General features: G+C 42.7%; 1 protein-coding gene across 2 annotated transcripts in view; it reads right to left on the reverse strand.

The window, feature by feature from the left end:
• Positions 1-422: 422 nt before the first annotated feature.
• LOC148041206 (protein NUCLEAR FUSION DEFECTIVE 4-like) overlaps positions 423-21,059 on the reverse strand; it is a 56,680-nt gene continuing 36,043 nt past the window's right edge. The window contains exons 3-4 of one of the 2 annotated variants that reach the window (XM_087678113.1): positions 1,577-2,601; positions 423-1,414 (exon numbers count right to left, since the gene is read on the reverse strand). In XM_087678113.1, the coding sequence (XP_087534239.1) occupies positions 946-1,414; positions 1,577-2,601 (1,494 nt within the window). In that variant the 3' untranslated portion in view covers positions 423-945. The remainder of the gene's footprint in view (positions 1,415-1,576; positions 2,602-21,059) is intronic. The other variant, XM_087678121.1, reaches the window with a different exon arrangement.

The following is a 21,059-nucleotide window of genomic DNA, read 5'->3' on the forward strand; positions in this document are numbered from 1 at the left end:
ATATACTATCAATAGTTACGTTCTAATTGGAACTTAAAATGTCCATAAGGCAAGGCTATCATAACCACTTTGTTTACATTGTGTATGATTCTCTCCTCAAAAGTATGTGGACGTTTTCACGCTACAATCAATGAAAGGGTCACTAACACCTTTGTATTTAAAGATGATTTTTTTTACTAAACAATTGAGCCATGTAAACTTCTTTATATTTTTGGATCTTGTAACCTTAAAACAGTGCATCCTTAAGTGTCACTTTATTAGCCCTTCATTGTCATTCTTTTGTGAACCCTTCAGTTATAAGGTCTACATAAAAATATCAAAATGCCCCAAATTTTTTATATGAATGTCATGATGTTTATTGTTTGCCTATTAAAAAACTTTATGCAGGCCACTTGGAAAAGAAAGGTAGAATGGAATACTATTAGATGACACTTGGCCCCTTTTTTCATTTTTCTTGCTTTGTGCAGGACTTTCATACATACCAAAAACTATTATTTTCAGGGGGTACCCTTTATTTTTGGGGGGAATCTTTTGGGGAATCTTTTATTGAAGGGTTATGTTCGAAAACCTCTTACCACATGCCCCACAGGCAAACAAGAAGGAACAAAACTTTGGATTTTACAGCAAACAAACTACAGATCAAGTGAGACTGACCAACTTTCTTTTTCAAGAGAGAAGGATACCAAACATGCCTAGCCTGCAATGCCCATGAGCCACCGCCTGAAGACCTATTCGTAGCACTTCCTTTGGAACCTGTGTGGCGCCATGTTCATCTTTCTTCATCAACACAATCCTTTTCCATCTATCTGCTTCCAAACATTCTGAGCATGGAACTGAAATCAAGTCCAAGTTTTAACCCTTCCAAGTATGTTGTCGTACTGTAAAACTGCTTGAGCATGTGAAGCTTTGTTGGTAAAACAATTGCTTCCTTGAAACAGAAATGCTTCATTTCAGTGTTGCCCTAACAGCCCCTTGCTTGGCATAGAGCATCTGGTAGACTGAATGGGTACGCACAGACAAAACTGTTGCTAAGGCCACACCAAGAATGCACACCCCCGTCATTATGAGAAATGTTAAACGAAAGCAAACAGCTCCATAGCAAGTGGACGAGGATGTGGTCTGCTGTTTAGCAGCCTCCAAATCATACAAGTAGCCTGCCAGAAAGCCTGAAAAGAAGATAGATCCTACAGGGCTTGCCATGATGAAAAAATTGTACAGAATACCAAAGTATTTCAGCCCAAAAAGCTCAGAAACAGTTGGTGGCACAATGCCCCAGTGAGATCCATAGCCCAGTCCTACTAACAAAGTCCCAACATACAAAGTGCCAGGCCAAGCCATTGCAAACAAAAAATGACCTAGTGCCATAAAAACTTGGGCAACTGCCAATACCCATGGCCGTGGGAGTGAATAGTTCCTGCAACGCATCAAGCCACAAAGAAGATAATCAAAACTAGTGTGGTACTATGATGTTTGACCTTCAGTGCGAGCAACTGAATTACTAGCCTTCATTAGTGTCAGATTATCAACAACATTGGGAATGGAATATTATTGCATGAAAACACATTAGCATTACTACCTTGCAATAGTTTCAGAAGCAAATCCCCCCAGGAGACGTCCAAGAAAGTTCCATATGCTCATCATGGAAACAAAGACTGTTGAGTTTACATAACCCTGAGACTGGCTCAATTGTCCCATGTTGTCAATGGCCGTTAATCCTGTTCCTGCTCCACACACAAGTGCCAGGAAAAGCAGCCAAAAATCTGCCTTTACAAGAGCTTGAGCCAAAGTAAAATCCTCCCCTCGCCTGGGGCCTTTCCTCCTCTTCAGTCTTACTGCACCTTCTGCTATGGCATGCAAAATCCTGTTCTTCTTCTTTACCCTGATTGGCTCAGGAAGGGGATCAACTTCATTTGGCCTGTCATCTTCCAGCTCACTGAAATCCACAGAGCCAGCAAAGCTTTCCACCCTGCTTATAGACCCAGAAGGCTGGTCAAGAGCTTCCTTTTCATCTAGATTATATGTTGACAAAACTGGCTGCTGAGATGTGCTTAAAAGATGAGCAGCCATCTCATTTTTAACTTCCTCCGTTGGAGCTATGTTGGAAGTTCTAGCATAAGAAGGGCTCCTGGCACGTACAATCCATGAGACAAGTGGAGCCGCAAGAGGTAAAAGAATAAGCACCACTAAAACTATGGTGATGATAAGACTAACAGTGAAGCTCACCGTAATGATGTCTTGCACTATAAGAACGCCCATTAAATAAGCAGCTAAAACAAGGCAATTAGCATAGATGTAAGAGAATCCTATGGATTCTGAGCGTGTGCTGTCTGCTGGTATACCCTTAAGGGGGCGGATAATAAACATCACAAGGCAGGTCACCATTACTGGACCTACAGCTACAATAAAGAGGTAAGCTGCTTGGTCTGGAGCAAAGAAAGTGGTGTAAATTTGAGTAAAGATGGCTCCACATAGACCTGTAAACCCCTTGAGCAACCCCACTACATGTCCTCTGCTTTTTGGAAAGTTCCGGACATTGGTGACAAGAGCAGCAGTGTTGAAGTAAGTCTCTCCATTTGTACCAACAAAGATGAGAATACATACCTGAGGGGGAAAAAAATTTTAAGTCAAACTGGATTTAAGACTGCACAGTAAATTTATAAATGACTCGTTCTTATGTCTAGCAAAATGACTATTTTAACAAGCCCCTCTTCCATCCTGTTTGTGAACAGGGATCAATGGCGAGGGAAAGGATATTACTCCACCAAATCTTTCACACAATACCTGCAATTCTATGACTTCATGATTGTTTCCACATCAGACGAGCCATATTGCCACCCCTGTATAGTGGCAATTGCAGCAAAGCAACCCATCCTCATAAAGGTCGTTTGCTGCAATGGAGGGAGCGGTTATTTGTACTGTTTGAGGTAGAAGAGAGGTGTCTAAAACAAAAAAGAAGCTGAACACCCACGTAGTGTTCATTGTCTCTAAGTTACCCTAACCCTAACTGTGTTCTTTATTAGTCTGTCATTTGCCCTATGATTGTGTTTGTTATCTATAGACGAATATTTCTTTACACCCACTGCCCTTCTTGCCTTCAAATACAGCCTCTTCCATTCTTTCCTCCTCCGCCTCCTCCATGGCCTCCTCTCCCACACCTCATCTGGCACCCTTTAGTTCTTATTTCCAGGCCCCCTCTCCTTGGTAGTATTTTCCATTTCCCTACTCCATCCTAATCCTCTGAACATGTCAATAACATTTCTTGAAACAAAAGACTTCAAAGACAAAAATAATCATCGTACACTCCTAAGCATTGGTTTAGAGAAATGACTGAGCCTTGGCTTCCAATCCTCAAAAGCTGACATCCCATTGCATAGGGCCCACCCCTCAAATGTGCATACTGAGCTGGCCCAAGTCATGAAATCCAAGCGTGACCTCTTCACCTTCTTACAAATTCCCACCAACTTAATGCTTAAACATCCCACAAGTAAACTTAGTGGATGCTCACAGCTGGAATATATAAACCTAACTCTATGGCATAGGACATAGCACTTTTCCCTTTGTAAACCGTTCCTATCCTCATATGCCACTTGAATTTTAATCTAATTTCCCCCCTCTTATCCTTTGGTACATGAACATAGACATCACATCCAAGAACCCAAAAATAAGCAACGGAGGGCTTCTGCCCAGAATAGGCCTCAAACAGGGTCTTCCCAAGCATAGCAACCATAGGAAAATAGTTGCAAATATCTGCACAACTGTGATAACAACCTGAGCCCGAAGGGTATATAGAAGCCCTCTGCACTCAAGAATGGACCTAGTAGCCATTTCCAACATGGTTGGGTTTGGTTACTCCACCACAGCATTCTCCAATGGGGTTACCTATATTGGCAAACTCTATCAGAATGCATACTACGTAGTACCTATAGAATCTGTCAAACTCAAAGGAGTGGAATTTTCCATCAAGATCGGCACAAGTACCTCAAAGCTTGCTTCACAAAGTCTTTCTACTATAGAAAGTAGAAAATGCCTCCAATTTGAGCTTTAGGAAATAAGCCCGAACATATCTCAAAAAATGATTCATGATCAGCATAAGGTAAATGGTCTTGCCCAAGGAAGAGATACAGACAAGTCCACACAAATCAGTATAGGCAAGCTCCAAAGAGATAGTAGCACGCTTACACAAGAACAAGTTCCCCATGTTGCTTGCCTCTAAGGCAAACATGGGCAAAGTGATGGAAGCCATGAGCAAAGTCTGACAAACACTCTACCAATCCTTTGCAGCTAGCGGGCTGAAAAAGAATGGGCTACTAGGGCTGTGGACTTGTAGAGACCACCCTCCTTTTCTTTTCTGAGACATAGAGCCCACCCTCCTAATGATTGGGTCAAAGGGTATCACCTAATGAGGCATCCTCCATCCTAACTTCCTCCTATGTGAAGACGACTCAGATGCCAAGCCGAGTGAGACCATAAGAATAGATCATGAAGCCCAAATCTTGGGCATAGAGAACTTCAGTTGCTAGACAAGGATCTCAATGTTCGGAAAGAAGAGGAATGGTGCCCACTCCACTAAAAGGAATTGATGAATTGTCACCAATGGTGATGGGGCCCCTATTGAGCAACCAAAATCCTCACATGAATTAATAAGTAATTTTAGTGCATTAGCACTTAATTTTGGCCTTCATTAACAGCCCCATAAAGGCTTTATTTATATGTATTGGCATTGATTTCAAATGGTAGGACAAATGCACCAAATTCCCCTATAAATAGGGCATGGCATGTTGTGGGCATCTAGCCACTCAAATTATTCTCCCCCAAACTCTCCCATTCTCATTCCTCTTCAGATCAGACTACCCACTCTCTCTTATCTAGCTACCCCTCAGCACTTTCCACTGCTTTCCACACCCCCTCACAGAGGACATCTCAGTTTGCCAACCCTTCCCGAGTGCTGCCACTACCTTCCGCAAGGTCTTTACATGCAAGCCACCTGATTTGAAGTGCTCCACAGCCCGGACATCATCACAAACACCTCATCCTATTGCCCATAACCTCTCTCCATCATGGCAACCTTTACCAACTTTCATTAAAAAGCAATGCAACCCTAGACAATGTGTGTCCCATGTCTCCAAAGCAGCCTATGTTGAGAACAAAGCAACAGTAAATTCCAAAGCCTACCCTATTGTTGAGAAACCAAGTCGTTGAGTACATTTTCCCTCCATTCCTATTTTTGGTTTCCATTTACAACCCCAAAAAGGCTTTCTGGACACCTTCCAAGAGAGTCACGGTGTCACCCAAGAGACTTCAATTGTCGATATTGTCAGAAGTGGTGCAGCAATGGAAGCATAAACATAAGCTGTAATAAACTGCTGAAACACAAGACAAAAGAGAAAGGGAAAGAAAGAACACAATACACATGAGAACTCAGATGTATGCTCGGGAAATGGAATCCATATACGAAGACATGATACAGTACAGAAGCAATGTGAGTCACCGGTTATGGAGGCACTGGCACATGCTCCCTCTCTCCAAGAACTGCCAGATGATGAATGAATGTGGAGGAGGGAGCCTAACAATATATAGGCCAAATAAATGCCAAAAATATGACTGGTCGGCTAGCATTAAAGGCTGTCCGACTGGCTGCAAATAATGCCAAACCACAATAAATAATGGCAAATAAAATGCCTAAATAATCTCTGAGCCCAGCCTACTGTACCACAAGTACAGACTCATGAACTAACTAATCTGCTAACACCCGCTCTCAGATCATGGGTGATCTGATACAATACAATATACAATGATAATGTTGCATCATAGTACATACAACAATGTCCATCATAGTAGAACCATGGATACCCAAGTAGTGGGTGCGCAAGCCACCACCAAGGTGCCTCTGAGAGAACCTGATGTCAATGTCAATCGTACCAGCTCCTGAAGATAGAGAGAATCATAGCAGCTCTCAATGTATGTCAACAATGCCTCTGATGTAGCATACGTGACCATCCTAACACCAATGCCGCAGCACATAAATGACCATGAATTCCCCTTCTTTGGCCAGATTGCCAAAGTGTCCCCTCATGTGAGCCCCAAACAAAAGCCACCCACTCTCTGTCAAATAACCAGCCCATCATGAACCTGAATGTCAATCCCAGCTCCAGGATTTATACCTGCCAGACTTCCGTCAATGTGTCAGGGATGTCCCTCTCTGAATCTTGTGCATCTGTATAGAAATATAGATGAGGCACAGCTGCCCCATCTCACCACCCTCTCATACTCCCTCTTTGGCACTAGAGAGTCGTGAGGGATGACCTCATTACCACCACTAGAAAGCAGCTGAGAAAGGGGCCACCAAGCCCTTCCCATGATCCGAAGAAGAGGATCCCTTCTGCGCCTTAGACTTCACCTTGGCCGAAAGATCAAAATCGGGAATCTGAGGCAGATGATGACTCGTTGGAGGAGTCCACATCACGCTTTGTCTTCTACTCCTTTTTCTTCCTGGAAGCCGCTAACTCTTTGCAATCCTTCCTTAAATGACCCTTCTTGCCACAGAGGTAACATTGGGCCTTTGACTTCTTCATCTTCGAACCCCTCTCTAAAGCTGCAAGAGTCTCACCTGAACCTCCATAATGTGATGGAAGCCTCCCCTGTAGTCGCAAAGTAGCCTCATGCTCAAGTAGCATCGAGGACATATGAAGAAAACTGACAGGAGTCGTAGATATCTGCCCCCTTAAAGCATTTTGCCACTCCATAAAACTCCTGAGGAAGCTTGTAGAGTACTATACCAACAAGATGTGTCTCTAATAGGGCAAACTGCATAGTGCAAAGACGGTCCTGGAGTTGGGTAACACGAAGTAGGAATGATTGAATCATATCTTAGGGTTCAAACTTCAATTGTTGGAGCTAGCCATAGAGAGTAACGGCCCGCATGGTGAAAGGAGCCTCGTACATCAACTGCAACTTCGACCATACGTCTGAAGCTGTCCTGCAGGAGGTGATCGCCAATAGGACTTCTTTGGAAATACACCGAAGTAATGGTGAATAAGCATGGCCATCATCCGAATCCCATGTAAGCACTGCCTCCTCATGGTTGTCTTCATCAAAATCAAATGGAACAAGAAAAGGCTGTTAAGGATGTCCCATAGCTCCGCCAACCATATACCATAACCGCTTCTGGATAAACCAGGCCTTCATCAACAAACTCCACGTGTAATAATCAGGTCCATGGAGCTTGTCATCAGTGGATGTGCATGGAGGAGCCATCTGTAGAGAATTTGGAAAAGAAGTGGAGAAACGAAGGTATTTGGAGAGGGAACACAACCAAAACACGAGCATAGACTGCAAAAAGTAAAAGTTCACATGTAGTATAACCCAAAATCTGATCAAAATAAGACAAAAGCTAAAAAGTCAAGAAATCGGTCAAAAACTGCCAAAGACAGCAAAAACGGCCTAATAATGCAAGCGCCCAGCCAAGAGGAGATGCTGAAGCACCAAAACACAGGATGAAACAGATGCGCAGACTGTACAGATGTTGATGTCAACAAAAAACGCAAGCAAAACAATTCGCCTGGTTGGAGAAGCAGCTACTTGATCAATAAGAGTGAAAACAATCCTGAAATCAACAAGAAAACACAGCAAAAACACAAATCCTGAAATCGGATACCATGTCGAAAGTGGTGCAGCAATGGAAGCATAAACATAAACTATAATAAACTGTTGAAACACAAGACAAAAGAGAAACGGAAAGAAAGAACACAATACAGATGAGAACTCAGATGTATGCTTGGGAAATGGAATCCATATACCAAGACATGAGACAGTACAGAAGCAATGTGAGTCACCGGTTGTGGAGGCACTGGCACATGCTTCCTCTCTCCGAGAACTGTCAAATGATGAATGAATGTGGAGGAGGGAGCCTGACAATATATGGGCCAAATAAATGCCAAAAATATGACTAGTCGGCCAGCATTAACTGGTTGCAAATAATGCCAAACCACAATAAATAATGGCAAATAAAATGCCTAAATAATCTCTAAGCCTGGCCTATTGTACTACAAGTACAGACTCAACCATGAACTGACTAATCTGCTAACAGATACTCTAGACAGTCTATGCCTATATATATGGCACTGACTTCACCCATTCTACACATCCCACATTCATTTCCTCCGACATTCTATCACTCTCTTCCTCTCCATTGTTGCTCACACCCCACCCGGTGGATGTTATAGTTCATGGTCTTCATCTCTTCCTGCACTAGGTGCCCCGTCTCCTATACCTTCCAAGTTGCATTTTGGGCTGCAGATTCTCTTCCTCTGCTTGGCGACCATCTCAATTTGGCATCAGATTGTACCTATGGTTTTGGCTGCAGATTCTCTTCCTCCACCTGACAACCATCATCTCCATTCAGCATCAACAAGCACCCACGTTTTTGCTATCAAATCACCTCTCTCTACCTAGAGGCAATTCTTTCCACATGGCATCAGCCTCTCAGGCTGTGTTTCACAGTCTGACACCTCCCTCACATAAACAATGGCTGTGACAAACACCTACTACCTTAGATAACCTACATTCTTGCAGTTCCTACTTCGTCAAGGGTTGGATTTCCTCATCTAGCAAGCTGTCCTATTGATTCTTATCTTTCAGAGTATGCATTCATAGACATCCCACTACCCAAAGGACTGTGTATCCCTCCCTTCACCATGCAGATTCTCTATAGGTGTTGCCACTTGATCAAACAAGACAGTGTAATTATCTCCAAAGATTCGGCTCCACTGTATCACCTTTGTTCACTTAGAATGATCCAGTGCTTCATCATCTTTTCCTTCTCAACTCTCCGTGTTTACCATACACACACTATGTTTCACCCCGCAAACCCTACTGTCTTTCTAGTTTGCTTTCACAACAATCATTTTCTTAATCCCTATAAGGTTTCGACACGAGTAGGGATACTTCTAACTACCCTAGAGAAACTAGACCATATTCTATCATCAACGAGGAGCTTAAGCTAATTATTGCTCACAGAGCAAAGAAGATCGAAGATCTAAACAGAAGAGTTGCACTTTGAGAACTAATCAATGAAGGTATTTTTTATTCTCTCTCTTCAAATGTTGCACATAAATCTGATGAGGTTGCAAGGCCATCGAGACCTCCATCATCCCACGTGTTGGAAAAAGAAATCTAAAGTATATCCCTTTCTTTTAAACTCATCCTTCCACTCTAATGTAAGGTACATAAGTTTCGACTTATGTTCCTTCTTCTTTTACTTTACTATCACAAGGACATGAAATTTTGAGATGCTCTAAACTTGCGGATAACATTTGATTAAGACATTAATCAAATATGCAAGGTTTTTTAAGCACGTGTGTCTACTAGACGTCGATTTCTCAAGAGTTATACTAATTTATAACTCACTTACTTAAGGCCTTGTTCCCACTTACTTCCTAAGCCCCCCGAACCCCATACAGGTGCCCAAGGCCCCCGGACGGTCATCTCTCGTGCTGTTTCCCCAAATGTTACATTCATTTTTTCCTCCCCCTTAAGAATTGGTTTCGTCCTCGAAAACGATACTTGGAAGGTCTAACTGTAAATTTGGAAACTTTTTTCTTAAAGTGCTTACTCGCTTCCATGTTGAGCTTTCTTCTGAACAATCTTTCCATTTTAAGAGACATTCTTGATAAATAGTTGCCTTGTTTGTCTGTTACGAACATTTAAAATTCTTTCTAGCTCATGTGGAATAGATTGGTCTCACTGAATAGCTCCTTAATCTTATCATTTAAGACTAGATTATCCATATCACCCAGCTTCTTTCTTAGCTTGCTTACATGGAAAACTCGATGTGTTTTACTACCAGCAGGTAGTTGGAGCTTGTAAGCATGTTCCCCCACCTTCTTAAGTATTGTGAAAGGACCACAATACCTGGGTGAAAGCTTTGGGCATCCTCTCGTTTTCATGGTTTCAGATTGTTCATGCACTTTAAGATAGACCAATTCCCCTTCTTCAAAGGATATTTCTCTTCAGTGAGGATCTGCATAAGCTCTAGCTTGGTCTTGAGCTTTCTTAATATTTTCTTGAGCAAATTTTAACATACTATTCATGTCCTCCAAAAAATCTTTTGCGGCCTGAACCTTTTTCTTATGCAGTCCTACTGCATGAGGAGCTCTAGGCTGAAACCCATACATTAGCATAAATGGACTATATCCAGTGGAAGAGTGTTTTGCACTATTATATGCAAACTTTGCTATCGGTAAGTACTCTTCCCAATTAGTTTGCCTTTTATTTACATATGCTCTCAACATATTAACCCTTTCAGTTTGCCCATCAGTTTGCAGGTGCTCCATCGTGCTCATGCTAAGTTTAGTATCCAACTTCCTAAATACAACAAGCCAAAATTGACTATCAAATTTTCTATCTCGATCAGAAACTATATTTATCGGAAGGCCATACAATCGGTATGTGTTCTCTATGAACAATCTAGCCAATTCAAGTGTTTTAACATCAGTTGAAGTTGGAATAAACCTAGCCATTTTGGTTAACCTATCCACAATCACCCACACAGAGTCGTGCCCCCTCTATGTCTTGGGTAAACCTGACAATAAAGTCCATGGAGATACTCTCCCATTTTCCCGAAGGAAAAAGTCCTCCCATTTTCAATCTTCCAGCTTTATTAACCTAGCACTTATTACATTTGACCGCATAGTCAAGGACATCCTTATTCATTCCAGGCCAATAGAACTGCCTTTTAATAAGACTATAAGTCTTATTAACTCCTGGATGTCCCGCACTAGGGATATCATGACACTCAAAGAGTATCTAGTGCCTTATTTCTTCATCTTTCGGGACACATACCCTACCCTTGTAGAGTAAATAACCATTATCAATGGTAAAATTCTTCCACTTGAATCCCATTCGAGTAACCCCTGATGCTCCATTTCCTTGTTGAACATCTTCAGATGTTCCTTCCTCAGTGGAGGCCCTTCCATTTGGATCCCCATTATCAATTACCTCCCATATGTTGGAATATGCCGGATCAACCTGGCATTTCCCTTTTAGGGATTCAAGCAAATCAGAAGAGAATTGAGTAAAACTCAATTCATTTATGATGGGCATTCTACTGAGCGCATCAGCCACTATAGTGTATTTTCCTTTTCTATACCTTATCTCATAGTCGAACTCTTGGAGGAGTTCGGTCCATCTGGCTTTACGCCCTTGTAGACCCGGTTGGTCATTAAGCCACTTAATGCTTCATGATCCGACAAGATCAAAAGTTTGGCACCGTACAGATAGTGTCTCCATTTCTTCATTGCATGTACTATTGCATACATCTCCCTCTCATAAACAGAACAATTCCGTTTTGCACGGTCTAATTTCTTGCTTTCAAAAGCAACCGGTCGACCCTCTTATAATAAGACCGCACCTACTACCCTGTCACTGGTATCAGCTTCAACCATGAATGGTTTATTGGGATCCACAATTAATAGTACTGGAGCTGTAGCAATAGCTACCTTAAGTTTTTCAAAACTCTCATTTTGTTCTATTCCCCAATTAAAGCTCTTTCCTTTTCCTTTAAGTTGGTCCGCCATTGGAACAACTATCTTGGCATAATCTTGAATGAATCTACAATAAAACCCAGATAAACCTAGGAAGATCTGCAGCTCTTCCAAGTTCCTTGGAGATGGCCATTCAATAATTACCCTTACTTTTTCTGGATCCATTTTGATTCCCTCTTTCGAGATAATATGCCCCAAATATTTGACCTCTTGTGTGAAGAATTCACATTTAGTTTCCTTTCCATAAAGGAAATGGGTTCTTAACAATTGGAATACTAACCGTAAGTGTTTCAAATGTTCTTCTCTTGATTTATTAAAGATCAAGATATCGTCCAAGATGACTACTACAAAGCTTCCTAGATAGGGCCGTAACACACTATTCATCAACTTATAAATGTAGCCGGTGCATTTGTGAGGCCAAAAGGCATCACCAAAAAGTCATAATGCCCATATCTAGTACGAAATGCCGTCTTAGGAACATCCTGGGTCTTAATTCCTACTTGGTGATAGCCTGATCTTAAGTCAATCTTTGTGAAGAATTTTGCCCCTTGTAATTGATCAAAAAGATCTTCCATTCTAGACATAGAAAATTTATTCTTCACCGTTATCTTATTAAGTACTCTATAATCAACACAAAGTCGCATAGAGCCATCTTTTTTCTTCACCAATAAAATTGGCGAAGCCCAAGGTGAATTGCTAGGTTGTATAAACCCCTTATCAAGGTAATCCTTGTCGACTTCTTAGTGTTGTGTTTCAATCAGCCTGTAAGGTGGTTTAGAGACAGGGCGTGTATCCCTATCTATATCAATTGGGTGATTTACATCACCCCTATCTGGTGGAAGGCCACTAGGTAAGTCAGATGGAAACACATCTTTAAATTCATCTAACAAACCACTTGATTCATTATTTACATTCAACTCACAAGCATAAGAAAATTGTTGCTTTATATTACAATAAATAAAAGTGTCCTGTATAGGGAGGGACCGTAACATGTATACCTCACAAGCTTCCTTCATCATCAACTTCTGTACTTCAAGGAAACACATCAAAGGGTTATCAGATACTTCATGTTCACCTTGAATCACAAAAGTCTTACCATCCCTTTCAAATTCCAGTGTATTATGATGATAACTACGCTTTAAGGATGGTTCCAATCCCCATAGCCACTTCCTCCCTAGAGCAATATCGGCCCTTTCCATATTCATAATTTGGAAATCAAGCTTATCTTTATATCCTTGGATCTCGATTTCCAAATTGGATACCATTGTATCCCATATTTTGTTATCCTGGCCTTGCATCATACAAACAATGTATTGATGCTCACTCTTTTATTGGGAAAGTTTCAACTTTTTGACAAGTGCATAACTTATGAATTGTAGGTGGCAGAGTCATCAATCATGACTTTGACCCTCTTCCCACCTATCAATCCATGCACTCTAAGTAAATCATGTGGCCCGAAGGTAGGTTGCCACATGGAAGTTGACATACAACACCTGTGTTGTACATCCTTATGCAAGACCTCTAAAGATTTATACCTTTCATGCCCCTTTAATTCCGAGGTCTGCACTACATGGATTTGTTTCTCTTTTCCCTTGCCCTTGTCCTTATCCTTTCCTTTATCTTCCCCCTTCTTTCTTTAAGGGAAATTCCAAACAGCATAGTTACGGGATAGGCAATTGAAACACAATTTGTCTTTTTTTTGGCCTTATCAAAGTCATCTTGACTTAGCTTCAGCCTTACATTTTCTCTCTCTTCAAAGGGTTGTTTCTTACCCTTAAGGAATGACATTTTCCTTTTGGATTTGCCTGCAAATTTTGAGGCCTCAAATTCTTTAGTCTTGGGCTCTGTGTTGGTGGGACTAGTGAGTGCACCTAGACGCATATTATCTTCATTGATTAATGCAAATTTAATTGCCTCTTCAAGTGTCTTAGGTGAACTCCTTTTTACAGGCCTTATCTAGTCCCCTTATAAATCCTCGTCTTTTGAAATTCATCTATTCCTTCCAATTTGAGGATTATCTCACGATACTCCTCGAGATATGTCAGCAAAGGTATTCCCTTTTGTCTGACAAAATCCCAATCTTTCCAATTTCTTTCCATTTCATTCTCATGAAGGAATTCTTTCAGAAAGACCGATTCAAATTGAGCCCAAGTTTCAGGTATTTTATTTGTCTCCTTTAAAGTTCTCCACCATTTATATGCCTTTGGCCCCAAGATTAAACTGGCCTCCAGCGCTTGAAGATGTGGTGGAGTATTCTTTAATTTGTGCAAATCCTCCCATTTTTTGAGGAAGTTAAAGATGTGTCTTTGTTTCTATCTTTTTCCTCCCCATGAAACTGAGAGGGTTTCATGTCTTTTAACATTGGGTTATCCCTTAGCTTTTGGTGGGGTTCCCTTGGGTCTCGTATAGTCACATCTACATCTTTCGATGAAGATGGAATATCTGAGACCTCTGCTTTACCTTTATCCCTTTTGGCCCTTCCTAACAATAAGGCTAATTGGGATTTTATTTCAATGAGTGCTTGAGTTAGCAACTCCATTTGAACGTCCTGTCCTTGCACACGAGCAGTTAAATCATCAAATTGCTCTCGTGTAGCAAAAAATTATTCCCAGTGTTCTTCTTGCATTTCAGTTTCCTTCCCTTGCTCCCTCTCTCTCTTTCCCCTCCATCTATACACTGGAATAGGAAAAAAGATGTAACGAATTTGCAGACAAAGGTGGGGCACTTCCCTATATTGCGTCCACCTTATTCCTCGGCAAGGGGCGTAGATGGGTGCACTGAATTTCAGTTTTCAGCACACTGGAAATTTCTGAAATTCAAATTTCAGCCTCCAGGAGAAATCGCCCTACTGAAAATGGCCTGAGGGAGTGTAGATTTGTGGTGCGGTGTCCAGGGCTGTAGGAAGCTTCCACGGGCAAGCCAGTTGAAAAATTCTTCCGCCTAGCTGTTTTCTCCTCTTCTCTCGTCCAACAAGCGTACTGCTCTGATACCAATGTGAGGGAGCCCTAATTTACAATAGCAAAGGCATCGGCAAGCACGAGAGCCTTCCGATTCACCACCCAACCTTACTCAGGAAGATGCAGGAAGAAGCGCGCGTAGAATCCTGCCAAAGGTCAATTTCTCAAGAGTTATACTAATTTATAACTCACTACAAGACTTTGTTTTCAGGGACTATAAACCACATCAACATGCGAGCATGGATCACTGCCTTGGTTGTAAGCATCTATACCATCTCCATATTGTTCTAGAAGATGAGTATGAATCCATTCACAAGGGAAACCAAGTGTCAGCTTCTGTCAACACACCAAGTGCATTGGAGGCAATGAGCTCAAAGGAGGGTAGAAAGAATATCGGATGGCAAGTTGCATCCTGCGGATTCCATAATGAGAAGCACCCCTCCATTCTCATTGTGTTTCCCATTGTTACTAAGGTTTGTTGGAGACTAGAGTCAAGGGCTTCTAGCTTGTACACAGAATCTAGCAAAACATTCACATATTGAAGCTGTAGAACTAGTGGTTAATCCACGAAAGAGCTACAATGATAAAACAATTGGAGGAGAGCCAAGAAAAAATAGGATGGCTCAAAACCTGATGCCAGGAGGCATATTGTTTCCCCATAAGTTACATTCATTAATGTAACAACATGTGATACACATGGTAGTTATTTCATGATAACAAGCCAAGGACCTCAAGGATACAGCGGGTGTCAAATGCAAAAGTTGTGATAAGGTATGCCAACAAGGTTTTGGTAGTCAATCGGTGTCAATTTTAACCCTAGGGCCTAGGACAATTATTTGGCCAATAAGTATTAGTGGTGACACTAGGGACTAGCATTAATTAATTAATTAATTGATGTCCATCTAAGGGCCAACAAAGGTTGGGGATCACTCCAAGTTGCAAATGGCTTGGCCAACTTAATTATGGATGGGCACATTTGATTTTGGGCAGCGTCAAAAGGGCTGAAATTAATTTTCAAGATCATTCAATTCTTAAAATTAATTAAATGGCCGGATAATATTGAAAAATGATATTAGAAGGCTGCCACTTGGCAAAACTTGCCCATGCAAGTGGGAAAAACATTTTTTAAGTGTTGGTGGAAGTCTATTCTAGCCATTATGAGAAAGAAGGAGGTTATTAGATAGCGAGAAGAGGTTAATGTAATTTCTAACCACCAAGGATCAATCCTACAGGATGTGATTGCAATTTGGAGTCTTCCAAGTGTTGGTGACAGCAATCCAAGATCCTTTTGGTACAGGTGACAGTGTACAAGAGGGGGCAACAATCTCTCTAGTGGTCCTAAGCTGTAGGTGATAGTATCCATGGCTATTTGAGAAGAGTAGCAGTAATTTTTCAACATTTCTCATGATGAAACTCTAAAATTTCTCTCTCTACAACATTCTCTCTCATCCCCCAACCATCTCTCAAGTTATCTCAACATTTTTCAGCAGTTTGAGCCATTGGAGAAAGAGATTTCAATCAATCTCTGTTGTAGACCCTAATTTATAGTAGAAATTAGGGTTTAACAGCCACCTCGGGATGCATGCTCAGAATTGAAGACCTAGGACTTGAATTCTTGCTTGCTACTGAAATTGAGGAATTTCAAAGAGATTCAAGAGGGCCAGTCATTCAATATTTAGATTTGGGGCTAAAATTGTCTTTCAATGAGCACAGTGAAGGCCAAACCCCAAGCAAGTCAAGGGGAAAATTGGTTTGGAGGCTTGTTGGTTAGTTTTGATAGCAAAAGGCACTTGGATTAGCGGAGGAGATGTTGAGCTAAAACATGCATTACTTGCTGTTTAGCCTCTTAAACAGCCCCAAAACATACTAAAAAATGCTCTTTTAGAGTAAAAACCCTAAAACGGGGAGCGATTCGAGAGAGTTCAGTGTAAACCCTAATTTGGGAGGCTCCAATCCACATCAATAAATAGACAGGCTGCCCACCATTCAATATCATCCTTGTTTGCAGGTTACACCAGCCCAGACACCCTCTGCTGTTGTTGGCGCCCAGTTTCCAGCCTACAACCCGCCTCCATCTGCTGTCCAGCCATCATCGACTGCAGCCACATTATCTTCAGCCTGTCCATTGCTATAGGCGACAGCTCTCAACTGCTGGAGACTGCTCTTGACTGTCCCTGACTACTATTCAGCCCACCGTCCATCATCGCCAGGGTCAGCCAGCCAACGTTTTCAGCATTGCAAGCCTTGACACTCTCCAACACACCTTCTCCAGCTGTCACCCTACTGTTTACAACACCTGTGCACACTTTCCAGCTTCCGATCGGTGGTACACTGCTGCGTTTACTAGTTTCCAGCCTCTATACTACTACGTTTTGGTGGCCAGCCTGCTGCCATTCACTATTCAGCACTCCTACAGCTCCCACTGGAGGTCATAGACTTGGGGTCCATCTCCGATGGACATCACACTCCGACATTGCTCAACCCTTGAGCACATACTGTACACTCTTACATTCATTTACAGCATTCATTTACTTCAAAGTTGTGTTCTCTCTCTCCCTTCTTCTATTTTTGTTTGAGTTTCTATGTTTGAGTTTTGAGTTTTGCGTTTAGGGTTTGAGGTTGCTCTCTGTGTCTACGTCTGTCTCTTTGTGTTTCTGTCGTGGTCGAACACACTGTGTGTTCTCAATGCAAAACCTAGCAATTTTCTTCACATGGTATCAGAGCCGGTGCTCTTGTAAAGAGTATCCTGCGGATATTGTGGAGAGCTAGTCTTTGTGCAAGGCACACAATACTCGTAATCGAATCACAATGTCCCAGACACCTTCTCCGGTTCCTATGATGTCCTATCAAGCTTCTCCATCATTGGAGACCTTGAGACAGCATTATGAACTCAGTGAGGAGGATGGCACTCCACTTTCACCTTCACCTTCTTCTTCTACTCCTATTCCAAATTTCACTAACATAACAAAGAAGGACTTTGAGGAGTACTATCGCAACAAGTACGGTGATGTTTACAACCCTCCTACTAGTTTTGCTACCACATTCGGACTGGTTGGTGAGGCTGGCCACCTCTCCGATCATGGACGATATACGGCATTCGAAACGTCTGGCGATCCATCTTCATCATCTCAACCAGATCCAATGTCAGGTCTGTACAATTCTTTTGTGTTGCATGAATCAAAACCCTCGCATGTTCTTTTCGGGTACAGGATCCGGATGGCTTTGCATATGTGAACTTCAATAGAGAGGGCTCACGAAGCAGACGGAATTTAGGTACATCTATAGCTTCTATTTCATTTGAGCATGCCACACACACTTCTCACTTCCCTCCCATCCCACCCTCTTCTATATCACACCTTGATCACCTTTCCTCATCTTTCCAAAACCTTGGATTACACTCCACACCTGCATCACACACCCTAGGGGTTAGATCTTCCATCTCCAATCCTAGCACCTTTTCCTTCTCCACCCCATTCTCTACCTCTTTGCACCATGGTACTTCGTCAGGAGGAATGCCACCCTTTAACACAATGCCTCTCACCTTTCAGCAAATGAGGACACCCATAACTCTTGGGTCGACTGTGATGGTCATCCACACAACAGTCTGGAGGCTGAAAACTGGTAAACGCAGCAGTGTACCACCGATTGGAGGCTAGAAACTGTGCACAGTCTGCTGTAAACAGCAAGCTGAAACAATGTCTGATGTGGCTGGCAATGACTGGATGATCAAATCGCAACAAATGATGATGTCGCCAGCAGCTGATGTCAGTGTGGATGAAGGCGCCAGCAGCAAGAGCAAACACGGATGGAGTGGCAGCAGTCTGGGAGGAGGCTGATGGCTGAAATCTGCACGTGGAGTGAGAAACCTACACAAACGGAAAGAATCTGAATGGTGGCAGCCTGTCTATTTATAGATATGGAAGGGCGCCCCAAAAATTAGGGTTTCCACTGAACTCTCTCGAACTGCTCCCTGTTTTAGGGTTTCCACTAAACTTTCTCGAACCGCTCCCCACTTTAGGGTTTTTACTCTAAAAGAGAATTTTTTAGTGTGTTTTGGGGCTGTTTCTTTGTGTTTCTGTCATGGTCGTACACTCTGTGTGTCCTCAGTACAAACCCTAGCAGTTTTCTTCACATGGTATCAGAGTCAATCAAAGGGTGACTCCTCTTCCTCAGATGGAACCAAAGAATCTAGACCTATCTAGCAGCAACTCCCTAAGAAAAACCGGTTTTGCACACTACCAGCGACTAGGCCATGTGGACGAGGAGTGCCGCTCCAAGGCCCAAGGTCTTCCACCTAAAAAGCCTCAGCAGACCATTGCGATTGCACAATCCAGTGGAGCTACGCCTTCCGCTCCTGCTTCATCTACTCCTTCAGCACCCGCCGATGTTGTTCGACATATGGCTTAAGTAGAGCCTCAGCAGCCCATCTCTTTCACTACCTCTAAGGAATTGGCTTGTTGGTCTATAAGTTTCAATCCTGTTGCAATTCATGCATCTATCTCACCTTCCTCCCCACCTCGTGAGGCATTCCCTTGGCAGAGCCCTACTACTGGACATACACGATGATGGCCACCTTCTTAGACTAGCATGTCGCTAGGTCCTTTTGAATACCCTAGGTCAGTCTAGCATTCATTTTTTCGCAATCTTAGAGTCAGGCCCATAGGATTCATTGTCCTTAGCTTTTCCATTCTTTTTACTTCCACTGCATTTACTCACACATTCATTGCATTTATTTCGAGTTAGATTTCCTTTCTGTTATGTTTTGCTTTGGAGCATCTCACCACTAACCTCTGTGTTTGCAAATTCTCATCTCTTTTGTAAGGTTTTGTCTTTCAGTGTATGGCTAGCTTATAGATTGCTTGGTCCTACCTGGGCTAGAGACATGGGGATGCGCATCCTTCCTTTTATGGTTTCATCATCCTAGGAGTGCTTGCTATTCTTCTAGCATGGCACTTTTCCCTCCGGAGGCAGACTGTGCAGCATCTCTCTCGATGCTATCATGGCGGTGACTTCTACCTTGCTCTTCTCGCAGGGTGCTTCATCCACTTCCTCTTCTTTCATTCCTTATGGTTCTCAGCACCAGACCAACATCAGGCTCCTCTTCCTTTTTCAATATCTACATCCAGGTTGAGAGGGGGTTCCTACCCTTCTCGGTATTCTACAAGCTTCAGCACCTTGTCTTCGACATCGACTTCTCCCCCCTGTTGTACCTTACCCTTTGCATTGCATGATTTCATCATCTTTGTACTAGGGCGCTTGGGCAAGTGAATAATTTCCCCATGAGGGTCATTGTCCAAGTGGGACCTGCTGCATGAGCATTCTTCAACATGTAGCATACTTTGTATCTCATTGTACCGAGTACCACTTAAGCGGATCCTAAGTTGTTTCCACCGGTGGCTGTTGTTACCACACCACCATTCTCCTTCATCACATGGATACCTCATCACCTATTTTTCCTCATCATCAACACCCTAAGTGGATGGGTTAGCTTGTATTGTTTTGTGATGTATTGGGTGTACCCTCCCTATTCCCGTCTTCTGGGTCACTATTACTCAATCGACTACATCCCATTAAATTTACCTCACTTATTCAAAAAAGAAAAAAGTTCCATGTAGTTTCATCCACCTTTTTAGGGCTTGGTAGGCCACTCGGCAGCCGACATGCACCCTTTGTCCGATGCCCTGTCCTCTCTGGGGTGACTACTTGGATTCCCTTGGTAAGATAACCATCACCTCTATAGTCTTGGTAGGCCACTGGGCAGCCGACGTGCACCCTTTGTCCGATGCCCTGACTACTTTGGGGTGGAACGCCTTGGGGTCAACAAACATCACAATGGTTGGCCTAACCATTGTAACGTGCACCCTTTGTCTGATACCCTGGCAGCTATGGGGTGGAACGCCTTGGGGTCAATAAACATCACAATGGTTGGCCTAACCTTTCAGCTCAGTTTTGGGCCTGAGAGGGGTAGTGAGCTAAAACATGCATTACTTGTTGATTAGCCTCTTAAACAACCCCAAAACACACTTAAAAATGCTCTTTTAAAGTAAAAACCCTAAAACGCGGTGCCGTTTAAGAGACTTCAATGGAAACCCTAAAACGGGGAGTGGTTTGAGAGAGTTTAGTGGAAACCCTAATTTTTGGAACACCCTTCTACATCTATAAATAGACAAGCTGCCCCCATTCAACCTTATTCCATCTGTGCAGGTTTCTCACTCCATGTGCAGATTTCAGCCATCAGCCTCCTCCCACGTGACTGTCCAACCCTCGAGACTGCTGCCACTCCATCCGTGTTTGCTCCTACTGCTGGCGCCTTCATCCATGCTGACGTCAACTGCTGGCGACAACATCATCTACTGCAATCTGATCATCCAGCCATCGCCAACCACATCAGACACTGTTTCAGCCAACTGTTTACAACAGACTGTGCGCAATTTCCAGCCTCCAATCGGCAGTACACTGCTCCGTTTACCAGTTTCTAGCCTCCAAACTGTTGCGTTTTGGTGACCAACCTCCTGCAATTCACTATTCAGCACTCCTACACTCCAACTGGTGGTCACAGACT

The sequence above is a fragment of the Lygodium microphyllum genome, chromosome 1, assembly GCF_053477565.2.
Source record: "Lygodium microphyllum isolate KBCC chromosome 1, Lygodium_microphyllum_v1.1.10, whole genome shotgun sequence".
In the NCBI taxonomy this organism is placed as follows: Eukaryota; Viridiplantae; Streptophyta; class Polypodiopsida; order Schizaeales; family Lygodiaceae; genus Lygodium; species Lygodium microphyllum.